General features: G+C 37.5%; 1 protein-coding gene across 1 annotated transcript in view; it reads right to left on the bottom strand.

The window, feature by feature from the left end:
• DTHD1 (death domain containing 1) overlaps window positions 1–13,635 on the bottom strand; it is a 79,986-nt gene that overhangs the window by 57,443 nt on the left and 8,908 nt on the right. The window contains exons 2-4 of the mRNA XM_045076353.1: window positions 9,118–10,566; window positions 6,056–6,671; window positions 1,758–2,085 (exon numbers count right to left, since the gene is read on the bottom strand). Coding sequence (XP_044932288.1) covers window positions 1,758–2,085; window positions 6,056–6,671; window positions 9,118–9,388 — 1,215 coding nt within the window. The 5' untranslated portion in view covers window positions 9,389–10,566. The remainder of the gene's footprint in view (window positions 1–1,757; window positions 2,086–6,055; window positions 6,672–9,117; window positions 10,567–13,635) is intronic.

Here is a 13,635-nt window from a genome sequence, read left to right as displayed (position 1 = left end):
AGGGACAGTCACAATGGAGCAATGGAGAATAATCTGTCATTTGAAAACTAAGGAAGACATTTCACAATATCACTTCATGAATCCGTCCTTGGGAAAATTCAGGGTGTGATGAATGTAATTGATTGGCTGAAGGGAAAATGGTGAGAGGTAAGAAAAAAAGTCTTCCCGGAACTGATAGTGGGTTGTGCATTCAGAGCCTACTTGGCAGATGCTGGGAACCGGAAGTGTTTTTAAGCAGGGGAGTGTCAGGAACAGAATTCTGATGATGGTTTGTTTATCTGACTCCAGAATTAGAATTCTTAAATGTCCTAGGAACCACACAAAATTTTGGAAGCAATCCAGAGTTTAAAAATTTTTGAGCTAAAAATAGGGATAACTACCATTAGAAAACTATAAAAAGTATATGCTTTTATATTTTCCAGTAGACAATGGTCCTCTTATTTTGTTTTCCTTCTTGCTCTTATGATCCATTTACAAAATATCTTGCTGTCCATTTTGTGAAAGTCCCAGGCACTGTCAACCATTTTTGCTTTTATAATGACAGTCACACAGACTGCTTAAAATTAAAAAGCCATAGTCAAGGGCAATGCAGACCAGATTATTAGACATACAGTCTTCCTGGACTAAATATAAAATATGCTAGTGATATGAATTGGAATAAATAATTAGAACAGGATTCACTTTCATATTCTACTCTATAACCTTGTTTGTAACTCAGTAAAGACAAAAATCAGAAGAAGAAGAGATATATTATAAAGCATTTCTTATTTAGTGGAATTTTAAATATTTATTCCTTGCCCTTTTTTTCAAATAATAACAATTTTCATAAAGCTAAAAGGTCAAATATTCTGTTTAAAAATAAATTCAGTGGTCCACAGAAGAATCTTTAACCTTAGTTCCCATCAACTCTATGCTGAGTTTAATAACTTATATAGCCTGTCTTCAAAACATACGAATTTGTGACCATAGAGAAACTCAAGAGTTACTACAATAAGATGACCGTGAAAAATGGTAATTTATTAACTACTAACACGTGTTTATAGGCTTCCTTTTATCTCTATATGTGCATTTATTCATTTAATCCCTATGACCCTATCAGGTGGAACTAATATTGTATTCATTTTTCAGATAAAGAAATTAAGTCATGGAAAGGTTACATAATATACCCACACCAACATAGCACGGAAGTACAGGAACCAGATTTCAAACCCAGCTTATCTTCCTCCACAACCCACATCCTAACTACCACATATACTGTCTTCTGTGTATAAACAAAACACAATTTATAGACTTAAAAACTATTTCAAGGAACACACACACACAAATGTTCATCTTTTTTTTTTTAACATATTTTCCCAACTCATAAATGATAAAAAATAAAGCTAGTATTATCTGGGGATTCCAACATTCTTAAATTTAGACAGAGAGTCCATTACATTTAAATGTTAGTCTATTGGTAGTCTAAGGCATGAAGCTAATTAAGCCATGATTTTGATTTTGTTTCCCAGGTGAAAACACAACAGTTGCTGGGTCCTAGACCCAAGTTCTTCATTCTTAAGTTTGGCCGAAGATTTCTGCTCTTTGACCATAAAGATAAAAAGATAGCAAAAAGTTTGTGGACTCACTGGTGTTAATCTAATTAACCCTTCCATTTTTTACCAATGGGATAATTATAGATACACACAATTTGGTAGTCCGAGTAATATTTAGTAAAGGAGTCGAAGAGCAAATGTAGATGTAGCCAAGGATTTACCAACCTTATAACTTCCTCTCATTCCTTCCAGTGAATTTGGGGTTAGGTAACTTGATTGAAGGTTTATGTCAGACATTTTCACCATGATGTCTCTGTAATTTCCCCTGTAACGTGCAGTAAATGGAATTGCAATGCATATTGGAAATGGAATTTTTTTTTCCATATCTGAACATTCAACAGCGATGACATTACTGACCAACTCTTCACTATCGCTCACTATTAAAGAACTCATGCTGTTAACTATCCGGCATTCTAGATGTTGTAGAATATATGATGGTGCCGTAATGTAACAAGACACTTGGGGGCTGGTATTACTCAGCATATCAAAATACCTGCAGGAAAAAAATAAACAATTTTTCCAATTACTTATGTATTATATGGCTAAATGCCATAAGAAACTCTTAATTGTAGAGAACAAACAGGTTAATGGAGAGAGGTGAGCAGGGGGTGGGCTTAAATGGGAGATGGGTGTTAAGAAGGGCACTTGTGATGAGCACTGAGTGTTTTAAGTAACTGATGAGTCACTAAATTCTAGTCCTGAGTCACTAAATTCTAGTCCTGAAACCAATATTACCCTATATGTTAACTAACTATAATTTGAATTAAAAAATTTTAAAAATTAAAATAAAATATAAAACAAATATATAAATAAGTTCAAGCTCTAGAGCCACATTGTCTTCCTGTGAATCCCAACTTTTCCACTTACTAACTGTGCAACCTTTAGCAAGGTACTCAGAATCTCTGTGCCTTAGTTTATTCGACTGCAAAATTATAATAAAACAATACCTGTCTCATAAGAAGGCTGTGAGAATTAAATAAACTAGTATATGTTAAGTAATTAAAAAGCTATGCTTAAAACATAGTAGGTATTATATATATGAACTATTATTACTATTGACATTACTATTATTATTTAAGTGGTTGATTTCTCCATTGTGTTCATTTTACAATATGAATCTGAAGATTGTTAATGCTTCTTGAAAAACCAAGTACTAATACCTGAATCATTAACTGAATTTTGAGGAAAGGGGATAAATACATATCTGGTATTAGAATTATCCAAATGCATTATATCAAATGATGTTTATTATGTTTTTTAGAAAACCCAAGAAAGGTACAAAAGTACTGTGAACATATCATTAACTATTAAAATTAGAAGCAAAATATTTACAATCCTTGAAGAATTGATCCAAAAGTTTATTTTGACCATTTTTTGTACTCTTGCTTTTTATAACCATCACCTTTGCCAGAGGTTTTAGGGTCTTAAATATTTGATTGAAATTTGAGATCAGTCATTGTTTGACTTTATACATCAATAATTATTATAAAAATAGCCAATATTTTAGCTATCTCTATGGACCAGATTTTAGGTTATGCATTATTTCTTTTTTTTTTTTAATTTTGTTATTTTTCAGTAATCTCTCTTTCTGACATGGTGCTCAAACTTGCAACCCCCAGATTACGGTTTGCATGCTCTACTGAGCGAGTCAGTCAGGTGCCACCACATTATTTCATTTAACCCTCACTAGGGAGTCAGACAGGTATTTTTTTACACCTTTTACAGATAGGGAAACTAGGCTGAGAAAATTTCACTTGTTGAAAATTACACTGATCGGGCGCCTGGGTGGCTCAGTGGGTTAAGCCGCTGCCTTCGGCTCAGGTCATGATCTCAGGGTCCTGGGATCGAGTCCCACATCGGGCTCTCTGCTCAGCAGCGGCCTGCTTCCCTCTCTCTCTCTCTGCCTGCCTCTCCATCTACTTGTGATTTCTCTCTGTCAAATAAATAAATAAAATCTTTAAAAAAGAAAATTACACTGATGGCAGATCTATAGAATCAATAATTGAATCCACCTATATTTAGCACAAAAGCCCAAACTCTGATAAAATATCCTCAAATCATTCCAAACCACTGGTTTCTTTATTCATTACAAACTGAAACTAATACCTAATTCAGAATAGTCTGAAGAAGGAATGAGATAAAATATTTAAACTTCTTATAATAGGGGGTTAGCATAAATTTCATGCTCAATAAATTACAACTCTATATTAAAATTACCAGCTTGAGTTTCTCCTCTTCTTTCTACTTTTCATTTCTTGTCAGTGAAATGGCTAAAATATTGGCAATATCAATGAGAAGATCAATACAAAATAGCATGCTAATACCCACTTGTAGTATAATCAGGTTTTAACTATTTTTCAATTCTTAGTGAACTGAATTTTATAATGCCCTCTAACATAGATATTTTTTAAAAAACGTTGAAATTGCAGAGATTTATTTATTTATATTTATAATTCTGAACCTGTAAAGTTGGAAGAAAAATTACTCAGTACATTGGTTTGTTTGTATATTCTCTAATGATGGTACTTCAAAAAAATGAGAAATAATTTCTGAATTGTTTAATAGAGAATACAGTGACCCAGCCTTGTATAATTTTAAAAATAATTTTCTTCCGTGCCTTGAAAACTGTCTGCACTAAAAGCACAGATGAGGTGAGGAAAGAGAACCATAAATACTTCCGTTTCCTCTAGCCTTAGTCAAAGAGATCTAGTCCCGCAGCTAAAGTAATCAGATTGGTTTGTGTTACTCTTGTTTTCCTTTAAGTCTGTAAACACTAGGACAAGGACACTAGACGAGATAGGTTTCTTACAGAAAGCTATCCAGGGAGGAATCACAAGAGATTCCCAGCAAGGTTTTGTTTATGATACACATATTTTAAGTGGCCTGATGGCTTCCTAGCCTGAAGGATTGAAAGGACTAGTCATCTTTATAAATAACGCAAGCCAAGCACAATCGGTTTGGGTGCTACAAAGAGGAAATCACCAAGGAGGGAACACCTAAGGGAGGTGTTAGAGGGAGTGGTTCAGCAGTGACTCATTAGCTGATGCTTTGAGTCATTTCTGAATGTGAGAATATGAAGTGTTAATTTTTTCTCAAGTGATATGGGCAACTACATATTTACTAATTTAAGTACCTCTTTTGCAGGGGCAGTAATTCTTTAAAGCTATGGGGTCTGTCAAGCTCTGAATGTACTTCCAGGACATCTATAAAATTCATTAGATTCTCAGCCCTGTAGGAACCTCACAGCTGACCTAACTCAACCTCTTCGTTTTAATGATGAGATAAATAAGGTCAAAATAGCAAAATGAGTTGCTTGAGATTGAAGACTCAGTTGTGGTGTTGCCCTGGAAATTGTACCGTACACCTGAAAAGAGCATCATATGTCATATGTCATGGCGGAGAGGGGTTAAGTGAAGGTTGGAAGCACGTGGGAGGTAGAGAAAGTGAGGGTTGTTGAGAGTGAAATCAATTGCACACTCACAATCCACTCAGCATGAACAGGTGCAAACGAGTGTGGTGCTAGGCTCTTTATGTGACTTTCTCATTTGACCTTACCAAATATACCCAGGAAGTATATGTTATTTCTGAAAAGAAGAAAATAGGACTCAAAAATGAAGCAAGTTGAGCAGGATCACAAAACTAGCATGTTTTTTTAAAAAATAAATAAATAAATAAGGAGATAAAATTTAAGTCCATCTGATTCCCAAAGCAATGATTCTTTTCATTACTCCCCATTGTCTTCTAAGAGTGTGATCTTTGCAGGAAAACTTTGGCTGTGAATATTTTATTTTATTTGGACAAATAGGGATGATTATCCCCTTGTTTAAGGGAAATAATTCATAAAGTATATCTGTCAATTTCAACTTTTTTTTTTTTTTTAAGTCAGGGGCTCTTTGAGAATCTGGTAAAGGCTCTGTCATCTCTAAGAAAATAAAATAAATATGAAAACATACATTCGGTTTTAAAAACTGCCTAAAGCTTACTCATGCCCCCTAGAATCTACAGACACAGGTTAAGAATTTATGATAATTTATAAATAAAATAAACATGAGAATTTATTTGAGGATACAGCTAAAATAAATCTGAGGCTAGAAAATGTTTTCCTAGTATTTGAACTTTCCACAGCTTCCTAGCTTTTTTCTTATTATAATTGAAAGAGTAGTGATTTAGAAGAGCGTTCATGTTCTGGACAATTGTTCATTTAAATGACTTTCTTCTATAGTGGAATCCTCTTCCTTTAAAGAACCATTTAATGTTTGTTTCCTAAAATTTTAAATAATATTGGTAATAGCAGTCACATAACTTTACCGGGGATAATTTAAACAGAATTATTGATTTACAATATATTATGGAGATCTGAAATGGAAAAATAAAATCATCATATATAAATATTATGTATAATAACTACAGAAACATGTTTATCACCAGGGATATACAAGTACCTCTGCTTTACATTTACTTACTCCTTTTCCATTATGTTATTCTTTTGCTTTAGACTCTCTGAATCATTGGAAAGAAGATTATTCTGATACTTGCTGGAGATATCACGTGTTACTGAGGATGTGGTAATATCTTCTCTTTGGCTCTCTGAGGTCTCTTGAATTTCTCTTTCTGTTGTCTGGATTATGTCATGCATCTCTTCCCTGTTGCCATTTATGTTCTCAACAGTCATGTGTACTGTTTGTTCATCGTCTTCATTTTCATCATTATCAGGGAACATTTTGTTCTGTGACTCCCCTCGCTCTATTACATCTCCATTCAATGAGGTATTGTTTTTTTCCCCCACTGATTCTGAACTCATATGTGCTTTATTTTTTTTTAACTGGACCTGGTTTGTATAAGGACTTTGCTCTTCATTTGTGGGAGAAACAGTAGCTGTTTCTATGACATTTTGTTGCCCTCTTGCAGCAATGTCTGCTGCTTTGATATCGTGAATGGTGGACATTGTCTGCAGTGGGGTACATTCATCATGCATGCCGCATAAATTACACATCTCCTTTTCTTCTTTCTTTAGAAGTGTAGCAGTGCTCCCCAAATATTCGTTTATTTTCATGAGACAGTCTATGAAAGTAGAGATTTCTGCACACACACAGATACATAAAGAGAACAAAATACAAAACTGAATCAAATTATATTTCTCCACTGACATCTAATGAGGTATGGCAAGATAACCTTAGACACCTATCAAGACCCTTATCAGGCATTTAAACCCACCTCCCTCTTGAAAGACAAGTCATCTGCACAACTGTCACTCTTTTAACATACTTAGGAATTGGGGACAAACTGCTTCTTACTGTAGTGGCAAAGAGTAAGTCTAATCCCTTCTGCTCATAAAAATGCTTTGAATGTTTAAGGCAGACACAATGACCCCATCACATCCATAAAACTCTTCAATTGAAATCAACATCTTCCTCAATAATTCCTTAATGATTTAGTATGGTTTTGAGAATTGTTCTTCTCCTTCGAATGTACTATATCATTTATCAATGACCCACTTATAATTATTTGCGTAAAATTTAGCAAAACACTTTGGATGAGACTTGGGTAGCCGGCATACCACAGCTACACTATTTCTACTGGCACAGATGTTACATTTTATAAGGTGCTTTGTTGGCTGCTGTAGGAATTAAGTTCTGTTTACACTATTCCTCCTGCTGAGCCTGTGATCATTTACAATTTTCAAATTGGCCTTCCAAAAAATAGCTCCAACTGTACAGGTTCTGAGTCTCTGATAACATGCACTGGCTACTCAGAGGCTGCTAAACCAAGTCAAACCTCTTCATGCTGATGTAGACCCTCCCCATGATGTGCTCTGATATGGTCTCTCACTCCATCCCCATGTCCTGCCATTCTCGTCTTTGTCCATCCTTCCTCTGAGGTTACAGCTCACAGCTGAAGTCATCTGACCACTTCTTGCAGGCTTAGCAACTCTCCAATCTTTAGAATTCAATTCTGAACTAAGGAATATGTACTTTATAGCCCCATAGGTCAGTACTTTAAGAATCATCATTAAATCATCTTTTGAGGGACACCTGGGTGGCTCAGTTGGTTAAGCAGCTGCCTTCGGCTCGGGTCATGATCCCGGCGTCCTGGGATCGAGTCCCACATCGGGCTCCTTGCTTGGTGGGGAGCCTGCTTCTCCCTCTGCCTCTGCCTGCCATTCTGTCTGCCTATGCTCGCTCTCTCCCCTCTCTCTCTCTCTGATAAATAAATAAAATTTTTTTAAAAAGTCATCTTTTGACGAGTCTGGGTTTATCTTTGGGCTCCAATCTGACAACTTGTGCTTTTTTTTTTTTTTTTTTTTTTTTAATGTCTTGTACCTAAGACTGTCTTTATTTTATTTTCCTCTTCTGGAAGCAGTGTCCTTGTCATTTTCCATGAATAAGTATTTGTCTCAATATGTTGCCTGGGACCTTGTTCAATTCTCTCCAGAGACTGGAGTCCTGGCTACAAGCTCCAGATGCTGTTTTCTGGGTCATGCTGCCTTTGGGCAAATTTCCCTGATGCCTACCAACTGCCCCCTAGATAATTTCTTAACATTATCCCCTGGATTCCTGATTGATAAGACCTATGCACTTGCTTTGACACTGTATTATTTAGAATTGGATTTCATGATAACACCCACCTTTTTATCTAGAGTAACTGTGGTTGTCTGAGATCATATTTATCAGACACAGTATTCTTCCTGCCATACTTCTCAGCATCCGTTATACCCAGTGGGGACTATTCCCAGAACCTGCTCCCCTCTTTGTATGTGTGGGAGGGAGATCCAATTCTATAGCTCAGCGCAGCCCAGTCTTTCTAGTGTTTTTGCAATAATGGTTTCAAACGCAAGTAATTCTACACATGGAATATCATATTCCAATCTAGAAAAACTGCTTGTTCTACCTCAAACTAGGGATGTTTTCATACCTTTAATCTTGGATCCTGTTAATAATAACCATGCCTGGAATGCTCTTTCAAGATTCGTAATTTCCAGCTGCGTAAATCCAATTCATTTCTTAAGCTTCAGTTTAAATACAGCATCTGGTCCAGCAAAGTTCCCTATTTCCCACTCTGAAAATGGAATCTTGCCTGCTTGTGAAGTCTTAATGGGCTTCCTTTGTATGTCTTTAATGGGACTGGCCTTAATGTCCCTTGCATTATTGTGCATTTGTCTTACCTGATTTCCCCTAATATATTGTTGGTCCTTTGTGGACAAGTCTCTGTCTTAGCCTTCTTTGCATGCTCCTTTGTACTTCTCAATGCGACTACCCTACCAACATTTCTTTTCTTTTTTTTTTTTTTAAAGATTTTATTTATTTATTCGACAGAGAGAGAGATCACAAGTAGGCAGAGAGGCAGGCAGAGAGAGAGAGAGGAGGAAGCAGGCTTCCTGCTGAGCAGAGAGCCCAATGCGGGACTCGATCCCAGGACCCTGAGATCATGACCTGAGCCGAAGGCAGCGGCTTAACCCACTGAGCCACCCAGGCACCCTACCCTACCAACATTTCTTAGAGAAAGAATAAATCAAAGAAATACTTGCCTTGTCTCCGGATACATTGCTTCTCCTTGTGGAGCAGTGCATACAGCTGCTGGCAGGTAGAGAGCAGAGTGCCTGCAGCGTGCTCCAAGAGTTGGCGAAGGGCCCCACTGAGCTCCTGACCCAGAAAGACCACTGTGGCTATCCAAGTGGCCCCGCCAGACCCTTCACCAGGGTTCTCACCCAGGAGGGCCTGCTGTAGCATCAGGTTTTGTCTCCAAATCTGCTTCAGTATTTTTCCTAGTTTGCTTGAGCCCATGTCCTCTGAATCCATGTATGCTCTAGGAGTGGAATGCTTCTTTTCTGCCAGCAAAGCCTAAAGGTTTAGCAAATTCAAACTTGGCGATAGTGCTTCAAATCTAGGAGATGATCCAAGTGAGCCAGCCAAGCACTTTCTTGCAATATAATAGTTTATTCAGCTTCTTGTTGACCAGTGAAAAGTTACTAGGTGACCAAGGAGGGGTGTTCCCATACCCTGGGTGCCACTGTGTACAGAATAGATTAATCACAGGAATAGAACTAGCTCACACCATTCCACTTTCCATGTAAGAATTACACATTCAATATATATATGGGAAGCCCTGCAAGCCTTTCAAGTTTGGGGGCAACAAAATAAAGATTCTGTTGCAGGATGAGAACTATTAATCAAAGGTAAACCTTTTAACAATATCGCCAACAAGATTCCTATGTGATATTTCAAAATACTTATGGATGAAGTAATACGACATTCGAATTGCTGCCAAACAATCTGGGAGAGTGGGAATGGTGTGCAGATGAATTAAGATGGGTTGCTACTTACTTGTTGAAGCTGGACATGGTTATAAGCAAAGTCATTACGAGTCTCTCTAATTAGCATATATTTATAATTTTTTTTATAATAAAGACTTAAGAAAAGATTTCTTTGCTGGGGCAAGTCTATTGGCATCAGTTGGGGAAGATCTAATTAGTACCTTCCTATAGGGCAAATCTGCAGTATGATTGAGATAGGTGCTTGGACTCTTAACTCTGTGATACTTTCTCTCTAATTAGATAAAATGCCCCTTCCCTAAAATAAAGCAAACCCAAAGGGTGACTCTCTCTGAACTAGTAAGGACTCTGCACCCTGTATAATTAAAAATCAAATGCAACAAGTTCTCATTACCACTGGCCTTTCAGTTGGAAATTACGCATGAGGCCATTGCAACACAGGACATGATACAGGAGAAACTTGGGGAGGTGTTGTGGGGAGAACCCAGGACAGCCTGCTTCCTCCCATCCAGTCCCACTCCCCTCTCCTGATAAGAGAGAACACAGCACCCAAGGGACAGGGCAGTACCTTCCATACAGACACATGTTCTCTCAGAAGTACTTGGTGAAGTGAAAGCTTTCCAGAGCAGAGCCAGACTGCTGCTTTCCACAGCCATTGCATCATCTCATCTAACTGGGGAATTCTTAGAGCCGCACTCCTGATGCCTGGAAGACAAGACAGGGAGACAAAACCCAGTGAATAAATAAGGAATGATATCACAGGCCTAAATACTGTCCCAGCTGCCTGTGGTTTGAAGAGCCTTCGAGGAAAGGAAAGGAGAAGTATGCAGCAAGGTACCAAGTTTGTGCAGAAGTAGGGGCGCAGTGAACCCCTGTTCACCAAAAAGGTGATTTTTTTGGAGATACAAGTTCAGACCACATCATGGGTCACATTGTTTTAAAATTTTACACCTTCTTCTGAACACTAAACATTTTCTTGTTCAATTTTCTTTACTCTTGTTTTCTTTCCTTTTCCTCTAACTCCTGAAATAAGTATTTAGTTATTGGTATTAGTATATATAATGGCTTTAATTCAGTGTCATTTCTGAAAACTTTCTATAGCATTTACTGTTCTTGCCTGATAAGAGAGCATTTACTGCATTTACTGCCCACAAGCTGTGGGCTGGGAATGGGGTCTTTTAGGACTTGGGAGAGAGGCAGACCCATAACATACTATGAAAATGTGGCTCAGCCTGTGCTGTGAGGTAGCGCAAAAGCAGAAATAGAAAGATCGTGGAAGCTTTGAGGTGTATCAAAATAATTCCAAGTAGAGGCCTGGGAACTGTCTGGATTAGGAGCTAAAGGACAATCTGGATTTGAGTAGGCTAGACAATAGAGAAAAGGCACATTCCAGCATAGGAAATTATCACACGATCAAAGGTGTAAAGGCATGAAATGACCCAGTGTGATCAAAAATGGGAAAGCACGGCTTTGGAGGATTCAGTAAGGAGTCAGAGGAAGTGACAAGACTCTGATAATTAAGGAGAATCAGGAAGAGAAGGTTGGAATTTTGTTTGGTAGGCAAAAGGGAGACATTAAATATTTCTAAACCAAGCTGAAATATGACCAATGCTGCACTACGATGGTCAAGATGGTAGAGACCCAAGAGGGAGGAGGCTTGAGGGCCCATGTTGGAGTAGAAACAGTGCAGCCAAGGGAAGGGGATGCCTCAAGAGGGGGTTTGTGGTCAAGTGACTGCAACTTACTAAATCATTAGTGAGAGGGACAAGAAGCAAATGCATTGAAAATCCATTCATTCGTTTATTTGAGAAAAATGTATTGGCCATCGGTGCAAGAACTGTGCTTGGTGGTAGAATGTGATTAAAACTTTCAGTTTGGTGGGGAAAAAAATCATTGAATTAAGAAATTTAGGGAAAAAATTAGACTGGATGGGTAGAAAATTGGATTAATTTGGGATTTGTGGAGTTTGAGATAGCTTAGGACAGTTCTTCGAAATGTACTAAAAATTAAGAAAAAAAGCCAGAAAAATCTTGGCATATTTGAATGTCATCAGCAAACAGCCAGCCGATGGGTGAATCCATGGAAGTAGAAGAGATCAGGAGAGATTTACACCATTCATGTTTTGAGTGTTGGATAGAACTAATAGTCAAAATGATGGACACTGGAACAATACTCATTTTTTTCCCCCTTCTAGATATGTGGGAAGATTTTTTCTCAGGGCAGAGGAATTTAAAAACACCAAAACATTCCTCCTTAGCCTCATTGACATTTGCTATCTTCAAGTCCAAACTTGCTCTCTGTCTGGCTTCCCAAGAACATATAATACTTGCAAAGTTAGACCTACCACAGGCCATGCTACCTTTATTTGTTAAAACAAGCATCAGCATGTTCCTGCCTCTTGTTTTCAATGAACTGATGTCACTAACCATGGAAAGAACTGACATTTGCCATCAAGATTTGTGACACCCACAGACGTTAACTATGAAAATTCATCTTGATGGATTTGACATTTGATTAACATCTTCATTGTGGCTACTAGTTATTATCACTACTAAGACTTTCTTTTACTTTCTTTACTGAGAACTCTTTGCTTTCACTGACATGAAAAAAACTCATACACAGTTGTGAACGCATACCAAACATTATGTGGTTGAAAAGCAACTGTTCTAATGTTAAAAGCATCACAGTGAGTAGAGATGAAATTCAAGTTGAGTAGGTTCTTCACTGATTTACTACCTGAGAAAGAAAACTCTGCAAGAGATGAGGAATCTGTTGATGCCAGCCAAACAATGTTTGAACTGCGATATGATAAAGTATGCCACTTTCCACGGAACTTACCGTGAGTAATGAATGGTTCATAAGTCAGATGGAAGCAAAATAGTTACATATGCTTGAGGTACCATGAGTTAATATTATAGCTCCTGATTTTTGTTACTTTCTTTCAGTGCCTGCAGTTGCCTATATCAGAAATTTTGGTGCAATAAGCACAGACTACATTTGCCCCATTGGAAAACTCTTGTTGAATTTCTGTTTATTTTTTTATCTGCTTCAGACAAGCTCATACAGTTGCATGATGTGTGGAAGGAGTAGGAAAAGTAGACATTTTATTTTTGTTACCCCCAGAAATTTGTTACAGAATTCTCAGTGTGCTTATCAATTTTTAAAAGTTTTTAAAGAATAAGTGGTAAAAATCGAAGCTAAGACTTCTAGTTCAACAATATAGGTTAGATAAATGTTCTGTCTCTGCTTTCTCCCAAAATGCCACTGGAGAGGATAAATAATATATAAACCTTCAAGGACAAAGAAAACAGGTGCTACACTGATAGACATAAGATGTCAACAAATATGTATTTGTTGATCTTTAGGAAGATCAAAATCAGATAGACAAGCTAAATGACTTAACCGAGCAAAGAGAGAACCTCTAGGGGTAGAAAATAGGCCAGTTCTCGCCATGGGATCTCAGAAGGTCCCAGGAATTAGAGACTGTCAGCATCACTGACTATGAGAGTGAAGTGGGGAGTATAAGCAATCGAGGTATAATTGAAACTCAGTTTTGGGAGGAGGTAGATTCCCAAATCCCTTTCTCAGCCCCGAGTAGCCAGACAACATTCTCTCCTATATATATCAGAAGCTAGAGATTTTCTTTATGAAGAAGCTGCAGCAGGAGGTAGGAGGCCTGGACTGAGACGAGAAATGGAAGGAGGTGCTATGATGATGACAAAGGTTAAGTAAAATGTGAATATTTATAGCGAGGTCCCACTCTATTGTTCTGCT

This window comes from Mustela putorius, unplaced genomic scaffold (genome assembly GCF_011764305.1).
Source record: "Mustela putorius furo isolate JIRA1106 unplaced genomic scaffold, ASM1176430v1.1 tig00000083_pilon_pilon_pilon, whole genome shotgun sequence".
In the NCBI taxonomy this organism is placed as follows: Eukaryota; Metazoa; Chordata; class Mammalia; order Carnivora; family Mustelidae; genus Mustela; species Mustela putorius.
Note: the sequence above shows the minus strand (reverse complement) of the source record. Positions and strands in the feature narration are given on the sequence as shown.